We start from the raw sequence: 20,622 nt of genomic DNA, 5'->3' as shown, positions 1-20,622 counted from the left end.
TATTTTACATGGTCATGAGGATATTAATTATAGCATTGTTTGTAATTGTGGAAGAAAAATGGGAACAACCTAAATGTCCACTGAGAGAAAAAAATAGCCAAGTTGTGGTATATTCACATAATGAAATAGAGCAGTTAAAATAATTAACCTCATCTTGCATGTTAAAAGGATTGGCATGGAAAAATAAAGTTGAGTGAAAACTGCCAAGTGATATATACAATATGATACCATAGGTATCAGTTAAAAATATTCAAAACTATGTTATTTAAAGACATGTTCAGGTGTGGTGGCTCATCATGTCCCAGCACTTTGGGAGGTAGAGATAGGAGAATTGCTTAAGCCCAGGACTCTGAGATCACTCTACGTAATAAAGGGAGACCTCATCTCTAACTAAAATTTAAAAATTAGCCAGGCACCTCAGGTCCCAGCTTCTCAAGAGGACAAGGCAGGAGGATCCCTGGAGCCCAGGAATTCAAGGCTGTAGTGAGCTATGATTACACCATTGCATTCCAGCCTGGGCAACACAGCAAGACTGTCTCAAATAAAGAGATGTAAATATGTTGAAAGTAGAAAAATAAGAATGGGAAGGGTACACATGAATTTTAGGAAAGTGGCACCTTTGAGGAGAAGGAAGAGGAATGTGTCTATGGAGAACCACAAGGGGAAGGTTTCAATCAGATCTACAATATATATATTTTTTGAGACAGAGTCTCACTCTGTTGTCCAGGTTGGAATGCGGTGGTGTGATCTCAGCTCACTGCAACCTCCACCTCCCGGGCAAGTGATTCTCCTGCCTCAGCCTCCCGATAGCTGGGATTACAAGCATTTGCCAACACACCTGGATAATTTTTGTATTTTTAGTAGAGATGAGGTTTCACTATGTTGGCCAGCTGGTCTCAAACTCCTGACCTTAAGTGATCCACCTGCTTCAGCCTCCCAAAGTGCTGGGATTACAGGCATGAACCACCACACCTGGCATATAATTTTTTTTTTTTGAGACAGTCTCAGTCTTGCCCAGACTGGTGTACAGTGCCGTGATCTCGGCTCAGTGTAATCTCCACCTCCTGGGATTAAGGATTCTCCTGTCTCAGCCTCCGTCGTGAGTAGCTGGGATTACAGGTGCCAGTCACCACACCCAACTAATAGTTTGTATTTTTAGTAGAGGTGGGGTTTTGCTATGTTGGCTAGGCTGGTCTTGAACTCCTAACCTCAGGTGATCCACCCACCTCAGCCTCCCAAAGTGCTTGGATTAAAGGTATGAGCCACCATGCCCAGCCATCTCTCTCTCTCTCTCTCCCCGCCTCCTTCCTTCCTTTCCTTCTTTCCCTCCCTCCTTCCTTCCTTTCCTTTCTTCCTTCCCTCCCTCCTTCCTTCCCTCCCTCACTCCTCCTTCCTTCCTCTTCCTTCCTTTCCTTCCCTCCCTCCCTCCTTCCTTCCTTTTTTTTTTTTGAGACAGTTTCACTCTTGTTGCCCCGGCTGGAGTGCAATGGCACGATCTTGGCTCACTGTAACCCCTGCCTTCTGGGTTCAAGCAATTCTTCTGCCTCAGCCTCCCAAGTAGTTGAGATTATAGGCGTGTGCCACCACATCCAGCTAGTTATTTATTTTTAGTAGAGATGGGTTTTCACCATGTTGATCAGGCTGCTCTCGAACTCCTGACTTCAAGTGATCCACCCGCCTCCCAAAGTGATTACAGATGTGAGTCACCGTGCCCGGACACACGTTTTATTTCTTAAAAAAAAAAAAAAAAAAAAATGGCCGGGCGCAGTGGCTCAAGCCTGTAATCCCAGCACTTTGGGAGGCCGAGGCAGGTGGATCACCAGGTCAAGAGATCAAGACCATCCTGGCCAACATGGTGAAACCGTCTCTACTAAAAAAAAAAATTAGCTGGGTGTGGTGGCATGCGCCTATAGTCCCAGCTACTCGGGAGGCTGAGGCAAGAGAATTGCTTGAACCCGGGAGGCGGAGGTTGCAGTGAGCCGAGATTGTACCACTGCCCTCCAGCCTGGTGCCTGGCAACAAAGCGAGACTCTGTCTCAAAAAAAAAAATCAGAAGCAAATATGAAAAAATGTAAACATTTATTTATTCGGAGCACTGGGTACCTTCTTTTTTTTTTTCTTTTTCTTGGCGCGGGGGGAAGACAGGGTCTTATTCTATTACCCAAGCTGGAATGCAGTGGTGTAATTACAGCTCGCTGCAGCCTCAACTTCCTGGGTTCAAGTAATCCTCCCACCTCAGCTTCCCAAGTGGCTGGTACTACAGGCACCACACCTGGCAAGTTTTTAAGTTTTTAGTAGAGATGGGGTCTTGCAATGTTGTCCAGGCTGGTCTCAAACTCCTGGGCTCGAGATCCTCTTGCTTCAGCTTCCCATTCTGGGATTATAGGCAAGAGCCACTGTGCTTGGCCATGATATTTCATAATAAAAATGATTATTAATGTACTTAAAAGACAATTTATTTGCCCCTTCACAAGTTAATGAGTCACTTGTCACGTACATGCAGTGACTGTCCCTGGAACCTACTGATTTAAGGCAATTCTTTCACTGTGGCAGAACTCAGGATTTTCTAAAAATGTCTCAAAGAAAAATTCTGAAAAATATAAAGGAAGTGAGCTGCTGAGGGTGGCGAAGGAAATGAAATGTCATTTAGCACTGCACTCTGTCACTGCAAATGGAAAGGATGAGGTGGGGAGTTGAAGGCCTGTATCTGACTTCTGCCTCTGCCATGACTTGTGAGAACTGGACAAGTTCTATTGTCTCTAGACCACAGCAGTCTCACCTGTAGAAAATGGAGCTGGATTCAATCAGTGATTCTTGGGAATGCTTGCTGAAATGCAGATTCCTGGGCCCTCAGTCTAAAGATTCAGTAGGTCTGGGGTGGAGCCCAGGAATCTATTTTTTTCCCTCTCCCCTGCTCCCAGGAATCGGTATCTTTAATGGCCACTGCTGCGACCCTGATGCAGGTAAATCACAGACAGAACAAAGACCAGCCTTTGAGAAACACAGGGCTAGATGACCTCCTGTTTAGACTTAGAATTTTTTGACTTTATTATAATGTAAAAACAGTATGTGTTCACCAAAACCATGCTTTGAGTACACATGCAACCATTCTCTCATGTGACTACTGTCTTTAATTGTATTTAATTTAATGAGAGATGTTCAACCCTTATTATGGAATGGGCCTTGTGTTAGATGATTTTGCCCAACTGTAGGCTGGTGTTCTGAGCAAGTTTAAGGTCGGTGAGGCTAAGCTATAACATTCGGCAGGCTAAGTGTATGAAATGCATTTTCAACACACATTTTTAACTTAAGATGGGTTCATCAGGATGTAACATCATAAGTGAAGGGGCATCTGTAATAATTTAAGACTTGAAGGAAAGTGTTATAAAATTGTAGTAACAGAAAAAAAAATTGTAATAACAGGAAAATGGCTAGTAACAACAGGAGCACAGAAATGAAATACAAGCCTTATAGACTAGTAACACATTTTGTTTCAACTGCATGTATCTGAAAAATATGAGTATAAATTACTGTCAGGAACACAAAAGACATCTGCTTTTACTGCTTCTGTTCAACATATATGTTTTAACCAGGACAATCAGATAAGAAAAATAAAAGGCATCCCGACTGAAAAGGAAGAAGCAAAACTATCTCTTCTTATAGATGAAATGACCTTGCATTATAGAAAATCATAAGGTAACTATACAATGATGAAATAAAACATGGACCAGTTCAGCAATATTGCAGCACACAGATCAACACACAAAACCAACGATTTCTAGAACTTACACTCAAGAAACCTGAAATAAAATTAGAAAAACAATTCCACTTACAATACCATCAAAAAGATAACAAACATTTAAGAATAAATTTCAGGAGATCGAGACCATCCTGACCAACATGGTGAAACCCTGTCTCTACTAAATATAAAAATAAATGAACTGGGTGTAGTGGCACATGACTGTAATCCCAGCTACTCGGGAGGCTGAGGCAGGAGAATTGCTTGAACCCAGGAGGTGGAGATTGCGGTGAGCCAAGACAGCACCACTGCACTACAGCTTGGGGGACAGTGTGAGACTCTGTCTCAAAAAAAAAAAAGAATAAATTCAACAAAATAAGTTCAAGACTTTTATACTGAAAATCAAACATGACTGAAGGAAATTTGATAAGACATAGATGTTCAGACACTTAATACTGTTAACATGGCAATACTTCCCAGGTTGATCTACAGATAGAATGCAATCTCTGATGGGAACGTAAACTAGTACAACCACTATGGAAAACAGTGTGGAGGTTCCTTAAATAACTAAATGTAGATCTACCATTTGATTCAGCAATCCCATTACTGGGGTATCTACCAATGGAAAATAAGTCATTATACAAAAAAGATACTTGCACATGCATGTTTATAACAGGACAATTCGCAATTCAAAGGTGTAAGAATCATACAATGGATGTGGGAAAAGGGTGGGAGGCAGATAGGGATAAGACTACACGTTGGTTACAGTAGGGTGATGGGTGCACCAATATCTCAGAAATCACCAAGAAAGAACTTATTCATTGGATGAGACGGTTCACACCTGTAATCCCAGAACTTTGGGAGGCTGAGGCAGATAGATCACAAGGTCAGAAGCTCAAGAACAGCCTGGCTAACATGGTGAAACCCTGTCTCTACTAAAAATACAAAAATTAGCCGAGCATGGTGGCACACATCTGTAATCCCAGCTACTCGAGAGGCTGAGGCAGGAGAATCTCTTGAACCCAGTAGGCAAAGGTTGCAGTGAGCTGAGATTGCACCACTGCATTTGAGCCTGGGTGACAGAGCAAGACTCCGTCTTGGGGGGGAAAAAAAAAAAAAAAACCTAAAAATAAATAAATAAATAACTTATTCATGAAATCAACCACTACCTGCTCCCCCAAAACCTACAGAAATTAAAATACACACACACACACACACACACACACACACACACACACACGAATGCAATCCCTTAAAACAGTCCAGCTAGGTTTTTTCTTTTTTGCGCAAATTGACAAGCTGATCATAAAATTCACATGGAAGTACAAGAGACCCAGAATAGCCAATCAAACTTGAAAAAGAACAAGGTTGGAGGATTCACATTTCCCAATTTCAAATCTTACTAAATAGCTATATAATCAGGACAGTGTAGTACACTGACATAGAGCAATGGAATAGAGAGTCCAGAAATAAATCCTTACATTTACAGTCACTGATTTTCAACAAATCAGTGTTGCTAGGACAACTGGATATCTACATGCGAAAAAATGAAGTTAAGCCTCCATTTCATGATATATATGAAAATGAACGTGGATCCAAGACCTATATATAAGTGCTAAAACTATAAAACTCTTGGAACTATAAAACAAAGGCACAGATCTTTGTAACCTCATTTAAGATAACCATTAGACAATGGTTCCTTAAATATGACAGGAAAAACACATGACAAAATTGGACTTCAAAATTTACAACTTTTGTGTGTTAAAGGGCACCATTTGCAAAGCATGTATCTGATAAGGGACTTGTATCCACAATATATAAAGAACTCTTATAATTCATCAATAACAAATACTCTAATTTTATAAATGGGCAAAGGATCTGAACAGATATTTTTCTAAAGACATACAAATGACTCACCCTCTATCCCCCCTCTTATTCCTTCCCTCCCTCCACCCCTCACTCCCTCCCTCCATAAGTCACCCTTTTAACAATGTGTAGCCTGAGCAGTATGATGCAACTTGGTCTCTACAAAATATTTAAAAATTAGCTGGGCATGGTGGCATGCACCTGTAGTTCTAGCTATTCATGAGGCTAAGATGGGAAAATCACTTGAGCCCAGGGAGGTCGAGGCTGCAGTGAGCTGTGATCATGCCACTGCACTCCAGCCTGGGCAACAGAGTGAGGTCCTGTCTCAAAAAAAGAAAAACAAAACAAAAAAAGGAAGATATACAAATGGCCAATAAGCACATGAACAAAATGCTCGTCATTAGTTATTGTGGAAATACAAATAAAAATCACAATGAAGTAACAATTTACACCCACTAGGATTGGTATATGTTAAAAGACAGACAGTAGTAAGTGTTGATAAGGATTTGGAGAAACTAGAATCCTCATATACTGACTATGGAAATGTAAAATGGGCTGCTGCTGTAGAAAACAATCTGGCAGTGCCTCAAATGATTAAATACAGAATTATATGACCCAGCGCTTCTACTCCTAGATATTTAAGAGAAATAGAAACATATAACACAAAAACTTGCACCTACATGTTTACTACAGAATTATTCATATTAAAAAAAAAAGTAGAAGCAATCTAAATGTCCATCAATTAATGAATTAGTGTGTTATCTATGCAATGGAATATTATAATCATAAAAAAGAATGACCCATACACAATGGATGGATCTAGAAAACATGTTACATCAAAGAAACTAGACACACAGAGCACATACTGTACATTTCCATTTATGTGAAATGTTCAAAACAGGCAAATCAACAGAGAAGGAAAGTATATCAGTAGTTGTTAGGGTTGGAGGTGGGGAGGGAAGAATGAGTAACTGCTAATGGGTTGTGGGGTTTCCTTTTGGGAGATGGAGCAGGTTGTAGAACTCTATGAATACACTGAAAGCACTCAATCACTTTAAAAGGGTGAATTTTATCTGAATAAAGTTTCTTAAATGACAAAGACTCCTTTTATGTAAAGTACAATGATAAAGTGTATGAGATTCAATGTACTTTTTAAGTTTCAACCAGCCAACTTACCCTGAATAGTATATATAAAACCACCTGCAACTCCCTCCACACCTTCCAAGAACTCATGAGGCAATGCACCCTCTCCAGCCTGAAAGGAGTAAGAATAGAAGTGTACTCAATGTTTCGTTACTAAAAATACACGTATCACTTTTTAAAATCCATTTGACAAAAGTCATGACTCCACTTGCAGCAGATAAATGCATCTGAGATGCTGGTGCACTAGAGACTTATAATATCAGGCCGGCATATAGTATTCTACTATTTTTATTATCTAATAACAATACTTAAGATGAGGTAAACCCAACAGTCCCTAAGGTGTTGAGAACTGCAACTTACACAGAATCATGTTTATGTTACTTGCTACTTTAATAGTACAAAAAGCAATTTATTTTACATCCCAACCCCACTACTTAAAAAATATCTATTATTACCTCTGATTTTTTTGAAGCTAAAAATTCTCATGAGTTCAAATATATCTTGGCACATTTTAAAGTTAAGTGACCATGCAGAGAAAAGCTCAAAATCAAAAGTCTGTCCCAAATACTCAAATGGAACCCTACTGAATACATATATATATATATATATTTTTTTTTTTTTAAATTTTATTTATTTTTTTAAAATAAGAGATGGAGTTTCACCAAGTTGGTCAAGGCTGACCTCATGATCTGCCCGTCTTGGCCTCTCAAAGTGCTGGGATTACAGGCGTGAGCCATCGTGCCCGGCCTGGTTTAAGCTGTCTTCAGCCCTCTATAATAATTTTTACTCCCACAGCAGATCATTTGAGTGTTTACATTTTAATCTAGTTCTCAACTCAGAAGTAAACATTTCTTTTAGTGTAACCAGTACTAGAGAATTTTGGCATATGCTGGATATTTTAAAGTTTCATAAATAGCAAAGGAGGCAAGATAATAAAGGTATTTGCCTTGAAAATTCAAAAGGAAATAAAAATGTTGTAATTAAATTCCATAAAACTTTCTATCTTAAAATATTTTCATGGGACTTAAAATGAACGTCAGTAAACCAGTGGTGTGTCTGTTTACTAAACACCATCTTTATTTTCCTACATTTACTTTGTTAAATTTATCTGTCACAATAAATCCCAAATCTCAAACATGAATGAAACCCTAAACATGGCCTACAAATCTAAATGTATAATTACATATGAATTTATAGGTCTATTTGTTTAATGTCTTTCTTCCTCACTGGACTGTAAGTTCCACTGTGGGCCACTGGTATGTCTATTTTACCCTGCCATGGTGTCTGCCTTAGAACAGGTGTGCAGTAAATGTTTTTTGAATGAGTTATAACATATCACATAATATTCATTTCAAACTCAGAATTTAATTCCTGTGAATGAGGTAAATATTTAATAACATCACTAAGCTTGTGAATTTAAATGTCAAGTATATTCCTAATCATGAGACCGGAGATCAAGGAGAACAAGACTGTCCACGACTCTACCATACACATCACTTGTTTACTACAGTTCATTTTAAGTCTTCATACACCTTCTTTACTGTCCTACATTTACACTGAGAAATCCACCTGTCAAACTGTTTTAAATTTAAAGCAAATCTGAATGAGAAATATGAGTCAAAAATCCCAGAGTTGCTTCAGCAAAATAAGTGAAAGTACTCAATCTTTTCTTTTTTCTTTTCTGAGATGACGTCTCCCTCTGTTGCCCAGGCTGAAGTGCAGTGGCGTGATCTCAGCTCACTGCAACCTCTATCTCTGGGGTTGAAGCAATCCACCCACCTCAGCCTCTCGAGTAGCTAGAATTATAGGCATGTGCCACCATGCCTGGCTAATTTTTTGGTATTTTTAATAGAGACAGGGTTTCATCATGTTGACCAAGCTGGTCCCAAACTCCTGACCTCAAGGGATCTGCTCATCTCAGCCTCCCAAAGTGCTGGGAGTAAAGGCATGAGCCACACCACATCCCACTTTGTTTTCCAATATTTGTATCTATAGTATTTTTTTTTTTTTGAGACAGAATCTCACTCTGCCACCCAGTCTGGAGTGCAGTGGCATGATCTCAGCTCACCGCAACTTCTGCCTCACAGGTTCAAGCAATTCTCATGCCTCAGCTTCCTGTGTAGCTGGGATTCCAGGTGTGCGCCACAATGCCCGGCTAATTTTTTGTATTTTTAGTACAGATGGGGTCGTGCTATGTTGCCCAGGCTGGTCTTGAACTCCTGGCCTCAAGTGATCTGCACACCTTGGCCTCCTAAAATTCTGGGATTATTGGTGTGAGCCACCATGCCTGGCTATCTATAATATTTTACCTAACATTTTATTTTCAAGGTGAGATAGTGAATACCCTGACTACTACTGAACAAACGCCCTTAAAGAATGCTAACTTAAAAACTTCTGAGAAATAGGCTGGGTGCAGTGGCTCATGCCTGTAACACAGCACTTTGGGAAGCCTACGTGGGCGGATCAATTGACCTCAGGCGTTAGCAACCAGCTTAGGCAAATGGTGAAACCCCATCTCTACAAAAACTCCTCAGCCTCCCGAGTAGCTGGGATTACAGGCGTCTGCCACCCTGCCCAGCTAATTTTTGTATTTTTAGTAGAGCTGTGGTTTCACCATGTTGGTCAGGCTGGTCTCAAACTCCTGACCTCGTGATCCACCCACCTCAGCCTCCCAAAGTGCTGGTATTACAGGCGTGAGCCACCAAGCCTGGCCAAAATGCACCAATTTTAAGGCAAAACTGCTAACTCACTAATGCTGGAGTTACAGAATCATATTTGAGTTTTTCCCTTTACCATGATGAGTCAACAACATTTTCTACTATATACATTGTAAAACACATAAGAGTCATCATTGCTTCATGCTGCCTGGGTTCTAAAGTAAATTTTACAACATGTTTATGTATTAAAAAGAGCTAAAGAATGCAAATCAACAGGAAGTAAAGAAAAAAAAAAGAGAGCTAAAGTATGTAATTAAACCTTAAAAAAAGGACTTACCGTAATGACTCTGAGAACTCCCCCTCCATCATTCACTGTCACTTTGTGAAGATTTCTTGACACAAGGCCGTGGAGGTCTTGGCTTTCCCACACGATTGTACCTTCAAAGCTCTTTTGTGAAAAGATGAATAGTGATTCATTTTCCTTATTGCTGTCATTTAGATTTTAAGCATGTTTTTAGGTAAGATTTTGGAGAAAATTTTTTCCCAAGACATATCATTTAAAATTTTCACCCCACAGCTCTGACATACCATCGTTAACATTTACCTTGACCATTTTTTTCCATGCACATGTAAAAAACCAATCACAGGAGGTATATGGACAATTTTGCATGCTGCTGTTTGCCATTTCCCACTGTATCCAAAGCACTTTCATATGATGCTGCAGCTGTTGCAACCATTCTTCCTCATGTGTGTAACATCCCAGTGAGCAGACGCGCCCTGGTTTACTCACACATCTTCCCAATTTGGGTGCTACTAAAATATCTACCAAGTATCTACCAAAATAATGTAGGCATATTTTGGTGTAAATGTTTATTTACCCCTAACATTTTGTTTTTGACTTAAATTCCCAGAGGTGAAGTTACTGGGACAAGAAAGAGGTATTTTTTGTGGATTTTGGTAAACACTATCAACTGCTTTTTGAAAGCAATGTTTACTAATTTATGGGTTGTCAGCAATTTATGAGAATGACAGTTGCACTGTACTGTTTGTAAATCTTATTCTTTTGTAATATTTATTTATATTTATGACAGGGAACATACTGATTTTACATGTAAAATAAGAAAAGTTGAAAGATCTGTAAAGAAAAATTTATTTTCCCTAAATAGAAATAAATGATCCCATTTTTTGGTCTTAAAAAAAAATTTTCCCTGGTATGGGATATTAGTAAAAGGAAAGTTTAGGGCCAGGCCCATGGCTCATGCCTGCAATCCCAGCACTTTGGGAGGCTGAGGCAGGCAGATCATGATGAGGTCAGGAGTTTGAGACCAGCCTGGCCAACATGGTGAAACCCTGTCTCTAAAAAAAAAAAAAAAAAAAAAATAGCCGGGGCTGGTGACACATGCCTATAGTCCCAGCTACTCAGGAGGCTGAGACAGGAGAATCGCTTGAACCTGGGAGGTGAGGTTGCAGTAAGACAAGATTGCACCACTGCACTCCAGCCTGGCAACAGAGTGAGAGACTCCGTCTCAAAAAAAAAAAAGATACAAAAAATTATCCGAGCACGGTGGTGCACGCCTATAATCCTAGCTACTCACTCAGGAGGCTGAGGCAGGAAAATCACTTGAACCCAGGGGGAGATGGAGGTTGCAGTGAGCTGAGATCACACCTCTGTACTCCAGCCTGGGCAACAGGGCAAGTTTCTGTCTCAAAAAACAAAAAAGTTTACCCTACTATACTAGATTTTTTTTTTTTTTTTTTTTTGAGACAGAGTCTTGCTCTGTCGCCCAGGCTGGAGTGCAGTGGTGCAATCTCGGCTTACTGCAACCTCCACCTCCCAGCCTCAAGCAATTCTCCTGCCTCAGCCTCCTGAGTAGTTGGGATTATAGGTGCCTGCCACTATGTCCAGCTAAGTTTTTGTATTTTTAGTAGAGACAGGGTTTCACCATCTTGGCCAAATTGGTCTCGAACTCCTGACCTCTTGATTCGCCTGCCTCAGCCTCCCAAAGTGCTGGATTACAGGTGTGAGCCACCGCATCCAGCCATATATTAGATTTAAAAAAAATGATTCCTCGGGGTCCAAAGTGGCTCCCGCCGGAGGTCATGGCGCTCGCGAAGGCGAGGTCATCAGTTCAAGGCTAACCTGAGCAACCTCATAAGCTCAAACTGATTGGCAAAAAAAAAAAAAAAAAAAATGATTCCTCATTTAGTTGGATTTATTTTTTATTTTTATTTTTTGACACAAAGTCTTGCGCTGGCACCCAGGCTAGAGTCCAATGGTGCAATCTTGGCTCACTACCACCTTTGCTCCCTGGGTTCAAGCAATTCTCCTGCCTCAGCTTCCTGAGTAGCTGGGATTACAGGCACTCACCATCACGCCAGGTTAAATTTCGTATATTTAGTTAGATATGGGGTTTTGCCATGTTGGCCGGGATGGTCTGGAACTCCTGACCTCAAGTGATCTGCCAGCTTTGGCCTCAGCCTCCCAAAGTGCTGGAATTGCAAGCATGAGCTGCCTCACCCAGCATCATTTAGTTGAATTTCTGATTCCTAGTGATGTTTACGAATTGCATGTTGTCTTCTGAGAACTGCCTTATCATGCTGCTTTGCCATTTGGGCTCTGAGTTTTCTATTTTTCTTATTCAACTATGCAATCTTTTAATAGAGTAATTATTTTAATCCTGTGCACATTTTACATGCTAAAATAGTTTATCATTTGCTACTTAATGTTATTTTTGAAATTCAGAAGTCCATAAATTTTACTTTGGCAAATTTGATGAACTTTTCATTTGTGATTATTACTATTCAATTCTGAACTTAGAGAGCTATGCCCCCCTGTCCTAAGGTCTGAGATACACTGAAATCTTAATGTCTTCTAACTTCTCCATGATCTAATTTTTAATTCTGTGCACACCTGGCTCTTTAGTCCTGCTCGGGTGTCAGGCTCCACAATCTTCTCCTCTGAGAGGCTTTCTCCAGATGTCCTATAGAAGGTTCCAACTCCCAACTTCTATCACATCAATCTGTTTTATCTTTTAATACCATTTATCATTCTGGTATTATTTTCTTATCATTAAACTAACTGCCTCTACTAGAAGACAAGCACCTTGAGAGCAGGAAAGAGCTTCTCGGAGCAACCACTAACATCCTCAGCATCTAGCACGGCGTGACATAACTGAAAACTCGAAATGTCTGCTGAATAATGTTGAACTAAAAATGAACTAGAATTGACTATGGCATAGAGGATTAAATGCAAGATACAGCTCTACTACTCCAAAAACTTTCATATGTTAACATTAACAGATAAAGTACAATAATGTCTCATTTTAGCCATCTTTATAGGGAAACCACACAAAATTAAATTTGTCTGATAAGCTAGGTCAGTTTTGTAAACTTTTTTCCCTTCTATACAGAGTGATATAAACTTTTTCTTTTTTTTAAAAAATAAATAATACTTTTTTTCTCCACCAAAACAGGTAAAAAATATTCCAATAGTCTGGATTCCTTAGGCAATTTATCACTTTCTATTCAGCTAACGTATCCTTAATCTCCATTATCTGTGAAACTCCGACGCACTGTGTGCGGCCCTGGGGTTCTCAGAGCAGATCTTGCAGATATATCTTAAAGCAGTGTCATGATATCCTCATCTTTAAAAGAGAGAAAATGATACCAATTCTCAAAGGGCTATTTGGAAGTGATAAAATATATGGTGAAGTGCCTTTGCTTAGTAAAATAGTACCTTTATTACCATCAAAAGGCACATAGAAATTGAACTTTTTCTTTAAAAGATTCCATTTTTGGCGGGGCATGGTGGCTCACGCCTGTAATCCCAGCACTTTGGGAACTTGAAGCAGGCAGATCACGACGTCAGGAGTTCAAGACCAGTCTGGCCAACATGGTGAAACACTGTCTCTACTAAAAATACAAAGATTAGCTGGGCATGGTGGCATGTTCCTATAATCCCAGCCACTCGGGAGGCTGAGGCAGGAGAGTTGCTCAAACCAGGACCCTGGAGGCAGAGGTTGCAGTGAGTCAAGATCATGCCACTGCACTCTAGCCTGGGCTACAGAGCGAGACTCGATCTAAAAAAAAAAAGATTCCATTTTCGTATCTTTGAAATAGGTGCTGATTGTTTCTATACGTTCCCCAGGTGGCCTTAATTCTCTTTTGAAACATTTATTTTTTTCTTTTCAATCCTATTTCTTCTGTAGGCCTTAACATTCTCTTAAACTTGAGGTCAAATCTGAAAATTAAATCCCTACATAAGAGGAAACATTTCTTTTTTTTATTTTTATTTTTGGAGACAGTCTCGATCTGTGGCCCAGGCTGGTGTGCAGTGGCACAGTCTCGGATCACTGCAACCTCTGCCTCCTGGGTTCAAGCAATTCTCCTGCCTCAGCCTCCCAAGTAGCTGGGACTACAAGCGCATGCTGCCACGCTCAGCTAATTTTTTGTATTTTTTAGTAGAAACGGGGTTTCACCGTGTTGCCCAGTCTGGTCTCAAACTTCTGAGCTCAGGCAATCTGCCTGCCTCATCCTCCCAAAGTGCTGGGATTACAGGTGTGAGCCACTGCGCCCGGCCTTGTTTTTGTTTCTTTTCAAGATGGGTCTCACTCTGTTGCCCAGGCTGGAGTGCAGTGATTCGATCTTGGCTCACTGCAACCTCTGCCTCTGGGTTCAAGCACTTCTCCTGCCTCTGCCTCCCGAGCAGTTGCCATTGCATCTGGCTAATTTTTGTATTTTTAGTAAAGACAGGGTTTTGCCATGTTGGTCATGCTGGTCTTGAACTCCTGACCTCTAGTGATCTGCCTGCCTCGGCCTCCTAAAGTACTGGGATTACAGGCATGTGCCACCATGCCCGGCCCCAGAGGAAACAACATTTCTAACAATTGGGAAGAACTACATGATTGAAGCTTAATTAGTAAAATCAGTAACTTAAGACAATGTATCAAACATATCAACTGGCCACATAGGAAGGTTGGGTTAAGAGAAAAATTCTGGCAAGGTAGCAATGTCCAGGGGTAGAAAGATGCACTAATTGGAAGATAAGCATTTTGGTCACAGTCTACCTAGATGAAACAGCATTCTAAAACACTCACTCTTCCACTACTGTAACCCAGTTCAATGCCCAAATCTAGCACAGTTCAGATTTAGCTTTTTAGGTACCTTGACATACTAGGTAGGAGGTTCCTAGATACGGAACCTGAGCATTGAAATCACTTGAATGAGCCGACAGCATTAAAGATGAATGAACTGACATTTTGGTTTTTGCACTGATTTTCTGTGAACTTATACATGAATGTGTAATTTCTCAGAGAAGATGAATCTGATCATCTCTAAGTGAACTGGAAGGTCGGCGTCAGGACCTGTTGCTAAGTCCCAGACCCTTTGATGACAGACATAGTTTGGATACACAGCCCCTCCAAATCTCATTTGAAATGTGACCCCCAGTGCTAGAGGCAGGGCCTAGTGGGAGGTGTTTGAGTGATGGGAGCTGATCCCTCAAGAATGGCGTGGCTCCTTCCCTACAGTAACGAGTGAGTTCTTGTTCTATGTGTTTATGAGAGCTGGTTGTTTAAAAGAACCTGGCATCTCTCTCTTGTTCCCTCTCTCGCCTTTTGACACTGCTTACTCCCCTTCGCCTTCCACCATGAGTGGAAGCTTCCTGAGGCCCTCACCAGAAACAGATGCTGGTGCCATTTTTCTTTTCTTTTTTTCGAGATGGAGTCTTGATCTGTGGCCCAGGTTGGAGTGTCCTGGCGCAATCTCTGCTCACTGCAACCTCCATCTCCTGGGCTCAAATGATTTTTGTGCCTCAGCCTCCTGAGTAGCTGGGATTATAGGCATGCCCACCACGCCCAGCTAATTTTTGTATTTTTAGTAAAGATGGGGTTTCATCATGTTGGCCAGACTGGTCTTGAATTCCTGACCTGAAGGGATCTGCCCGCCTGAGCCTCCCAAAGTGCTAGGATTACAGGCATGAGCCACTGTGGGCAGCTGCCATGCTTCTTGTATAGCCTGCAGACCCATGAGCCAAATAAACCTCTTTTCTCTATAAATTACCCAGCCTCAGGTATTCCTTTGCAGAAACACTAAATGGACTAATATGCTTGACCATGTGAGGCTGCTTTGTGTTAATCATGTCTCTTTCTCCTTGCAACAACCACCTCTTGCCCTTGGTACACTCTATTTTCTTCTAAAACTTGAATAGTGATAAAGTTTAGAAGTACAGATAGTGTATATACTTAGGATAAGGAATTGATAGGACTTGGTGAGTACCTGGACATGAGAGTAAGGATAACTCCCAAGATTCTGGTTTAGGTGACTGAGGAAAACGAGATACAGTTACCCAAGATTAAAAATACACTGAAATGAGAATGGGTGGGATGGAGACAATGCTACCATTAGAAAGCCCACAGAACATTTAAGTGGAGAAGTTCAGCAGGCGGCTCAAAGCATGTCTGGAGTTCACAAGAGATGTGAGGCTGTAATTACGGATTTAACAGCCTCAGCATACAGGCAGTAATGAATGAAATTGCCTGAGAAGAATGAGTAAAATAAAAAAGGCTACGTAGCAAATCCTAATGATTAATATGAGAGGAAAGCAAAAAAGGAAATAATGAATCATATCAAAAGTATAGTGACCAGATAAAAATCCTCACCTTGAAACTACAAATCTAGAAAAGATGACGATAAAACGAGTAATTCTCTGCACTGTCTATTCAACTGACAAGACATGTGACATGCTACTTCACAGTGGGTGCTTCCTGGCACCCAACTCCATTCTGTCTGTGATTAGGCTACGATACAAGAATGTCAACAATGCTGAATAACTGAATAATTACCAGAACAATTCCCTAGTCCCCCCAAATCATCTTGACTTAGTCACGGAACTTACATAACCACCAGCTGTTTTGTTACTAAGCAAGGAAGGAGCTGTATCTTCCACCTGTCTCCTGTACCTGTTTCTGCTCCACAACACAGTTTCATTTCTATTGCTCATCTCTGCTCTCCTACTTTTTATTCTGATGTAAGGCAGTTATGAAGCCAGGTATCTATTAAGATGCAAAACAACTTGCTTATGGCAATTCCCTGCTAAGATCATAAAAACCAAAATAAAAGGAAAAAAGCAAGGTACAGGTTGGAAAAATGAGATGACATATATTATCTCCCCCACAATATAAGCCAAGTGGTCTGTAACTCATTTCATGTATTAATTCTTTTGCATAAAACTTTTAATTTCTCATCCAAACAACAAAGTAGCTTAAATATACATAGTACTTCTGTGCCTATAAACATTAACAACTTCTTGTGGATTACAGAAATGACTATGTCTAAAGAATTTCAACCTTCATAAAAAATAAGGATATAAGCTGGGTGCAGCAGCTCACGCCTGTAATCTCAGAACTTTGGGAGGCCAAAGAGGGTGGATCACCTAAGGTCAGGAGTTTGAAACCAGCTTAGCCAACGTGGTGAAACCTGTCTCTATTAAAAATACAAAAGACAGGTGTGGAGGCAGGCACCCGTAATCCCAGCTACTCCAGAGGTTAAGGCAGGAGAATCGTTTGAACCCAGGAGGTGGAGACTGCAGTTGAGCTGAGATTGCGCCACTGCTCTCCAGCCTGGGCAACAGGAGTAAAACTCCGACTTAAAAAAGGATTTGAGTGTCCATAATGCTAACAATAATGTCACTAGTGACTCAGGTGCTTTTTACTGAAATTAATTTCAGGTTCCAAATGTAGTATGAAGGAAAACATAAAATTAGAGACATAAATATTTTAAGAGAAACACACAGTAGTCTTCCTTAAACTTGTGACGCCCACTGAGGCTTATGCTTTAGTGAGCTACACAATGAAAACCTTACAGGCGATCTGCTTACTGGACAAGCTATCTTGCTGACATGTGACTCCAGGCAATCTCCAAGTGTGGAGGGAATAAGATGATGAACTTCCTCTCTCAAATGGAATACACTACCTATTTTTCTATTACTCTTTGTTGATATGCCAGCAAACCATCACTACCATTTTTCCGAGTGAATAAACCCAATCACCCTTGATGCAGCAAAGAAGAGTATTTAAAATTAAACATATTTTCAACAAAAATAGAATTTTGTACAACAGGAGAGAATGATTTTAATTGCTAAAAATTTTTTCTATTATATAAAGCTAATATATATTTATTATGGAACACTTAGATATACAAAAAGAAAATAAAAATCATCCATAATCTTAGCTCCTCCCAGACATAGCCACTATTAAATAATTGCTTGCTTTTCTGTGTGTGTGGTTGTTTTTGTTGTTTTAATAGGGGCTGAGTTTCACCAAGTTGCCCAGGCTGGTCTCAAATTCCTGGGCTCAATGATTTGCCTGCCTTGGCCTCCCCAAGTGCAGGGAGGATAGGCCTGAGCCACCACACCTAGCCTGCTTGTTTTTAAAAGAAGAAACATATATACAAAATTAACAAAAGTAATAAAATCAAAAGTCTATTTAGCTTAAACCTTGAAGGGAAATAAAAAGCACAAGGCTATAGTCATTAAAACTCTTAATAACTAGACCTGGTGTGGTGGTTCAAGCCTGTAATCTCAGACCTTTGGGAGGTGAGAGGATTGTTTGATGCTAAGAGTTCGAGACCAGCCTGGCAACATAGTGACACGCTAAAAAATTTCGGCTGGGCGTGGTGGCTCACGCCTATAATCCCAGCACTTTGGGATGCCAAGTCAGGTGGATCACCTGGGGTCAGGAGTTTGAGACCAGCCTGGCCAACTAGTGAAACCTCATCTCTGCTAAAAACACAAAAATTAGCCGGGTATGGTGGCATGTGCCTGTAATCCCAGCTACTTGGGTGGCTGGGGCAGGAGAATCACTTAAACCTGGGAGGCAGAGGTTGAGGAGCTGAGATCATGCCACTGTACTGCAGCCTGGGTAACAGAGCAAAACTCTGTCTCAAAAAAAAGAGAAAGAAAGAAAGAAAAACTTTAGCTTGGCATGGTGGCAGGTGCCTGTAGTGCCAACCAGCTACTCAAGAGGTTGAGGTAGGAGGATCAACTAAGCCCAGGAGGTTGAGGCTCAGTGAGCTGTATGATCATGCCACTAGACTTCTGCCTGAGCAGCAGAGCCAGACCTTATCTGAAATATAAAAACCCCTCTCCCCCAACACAATTTTTATTTTGAAAAACTTCAAACCTATAGAATAGTGCAAATTACCATTTAAATCACCCAGACTCATCAGTTGTTCACATTTTGCCACATTTGCCTTTTCTCTCTACACACATATTTTTCTATTGTTGGGTCACTTGAAAATAAAATGCAGATACCATGACCTTTTAACTTTACATATTTCAGCATGTATATTTCCCAAGAACAAGGACATTCTAAGCGAAAGTAATGTTTTTATGAACTAATCAAATTTTGCAATTCTTTCTATAAGGCTGACCAAGATAATGGGGCAGACTCCATAAAATTGCGATTAGCTTGAAGTATTAAAGTTTATTTTCTTCCTCTTTGCCCCACTTCATGTGACATTCCTCTGGAATAGTTGCTCAACCTCAGCACCAATGACAGGTTGCTGGTGGAAGGGGGTGGGGGGCATCCTGTGGCGGCAGGATGTTTAGCAGAGTCCTGGCCCTTTATCAACTAGATGCCAGTATCACCCTACATCCAGTTTTAACAATTGAAAGTGTCTCCATCACTGCTCTGCGGAGGGCAAATTGCCCCTGGTGAAAAAACACTGCTCTCAAAGAATAGGACCCCTCAATCCAGATGAGGAGTAGACATAATGATAGCATCTGCTGATTTACTGAATGTGTGCCATGTGGCAGCATGTTCTAAGCAGTGCACATGTGTTAAATCATTTACCCCTCAGAATAACCATCTGGAATGGGTGGTGTAGCACTTTGATCTTACAGAGGAGGAAACAGACATGGTGAGGTTAAGTACCTTATGTGAATGAACAAACCAAAGAATGGCTTCCTGCAAAAACTGAGATCCAACATTATGTAGCTGAACCACTATTTAAGTAAAGATAACTTTCATGGTACATACTGCACTTAAAAAGGAAAAAAGTTCACATGTGAAATTAAAAAGAAAGGACATAGGGAAACAGGCACTCTCATATATTGCCAATAATTGTTCACACCGATACAAATTGCTAAACTCCCCTCCAGGAAGGAATCATGTGACTTAAAAATGTGTATGCCCTTTGGCCCAACAATTCATCCTAAGAAAATAACCAGTTATACACATAAAACAGAGGTGCAGTGATATTTACTACAGTCTTTTCATAACACCAAAAAATTGGAATTATATCAATACCCACATACAGAGTTAAATGACAATACTTTCGTACAATGTCATTCTACAGAGCCATTAAAAATAATGAGCATATCATAAGATGTTCATATGTTTCAGTAAATTATAAAGTAGGATGAATGGCATAATCCTAGAACTATATACACATAGAAGCAAAAATGTTACACATGATTATTTCCAAATGATGAGATTCTAATACTCTTGTTTTCCTTTAGCTCATCTGCATTTTCTTTTTTTCCACCCCCTGTTTTAGCTTGGCTTTTATTCAAAAGTTTTATTTTTTATATTTTGACTTCTCTTGAGGAGCAGGCTACCCCATAGGCAGTATGCTGAGAGTAGCGTATTCAAAAGTTTTTAAAATGGAAGTTCATATACAGATGAAAAGGAGATCCCTTTGACATTGGCAGAATTAACATACAGTTTCAACTACGTGTACTCAATTCCAGAGATCCATAGTATGTTATAAAAATGTGTGGTTACCATTGTTGAACAGACTGTGAGTAGCACCCCACAGACTGTGTAGGAAAAAGTTTCTTGGTTAGTCACTAGGGCCAGTCAGTTGTCTAGCCTACATCTTAACTCAGCTGTGAGGCTGTGGGATGAATTCTATAGGTGATCTAAAGTGAGTCCCAGAGATGTCTAGGAAACTGACCCCAATTGTGGTTCCAGAGCACCGAGTTCAGGAATGTACTCAGTCTAGACTAAAAAAGCCTATAAAGACTGAAGCTGAGGGGTGAATAATTTGTTTATGTCTGATCCTGATTCTGTCCCACTCTGCAACCACACTGTGGTTTAACTCTAGGACTAATGAGTGCACCTGGCAGGTGAGGCATTCTTTATTGCATATCTACTTAAGACTGGACCCAGAGGTGACAGGTAGGTACATTTTAAGGCCATCGTCCACAACTGTTCA

The 20,622-nt window shown here is 40.4% G+C and overlaps 1 protein-coding gene across 2 annotated transcripts in view; it reads right to left on the bottom strand.

Annotated features, from left to right (window-relative positions):
• B3GALNT2 (beta-1,3-N-acetylgalactosaminyltransferase 2) overlaps positions 1-20,622 on the bottom strand; it is a 69,337-nt gene that overhangs the window by 23,261 nt on the left and 25,454 nt on the right. For both annotated transcript variants that reach the window (XM_035280401.3, XM_003735289.6), the window contains exons 6-7: positions 9,743-9,853; positions 6,782-6,860 (exon numbers count right to left, since the gene is read on the bottom strand). In XM_035280401.3, coding sequence (XP_035136292.1) covers positions 6,782-6,860; positions 9,743-9,853 — 190 coding nt within the window. The remainder of the gene's footprint in view (positions 1-6,781; positions 6,861-9,742; positions 9,854-20,622) is intronic.

The sequence above is a fragment of the Callithrix jacchus genome, chromosome 19 (assembly GCF_049354715.1).
Source record: "Callithrix jacchus isolate 240 chromosome 19, calJac240_pri, whole genome shotgun sequence".
NCBI classification, from domain to species: Eukaryota; Metazoa; Chordata; class Mammalia; order Primates; family Cebidae; genus Callithrix; species Callithrix jacchus.
This window is presented reverse-complemented; position numbering and strand designations above follow the sequence as displayed.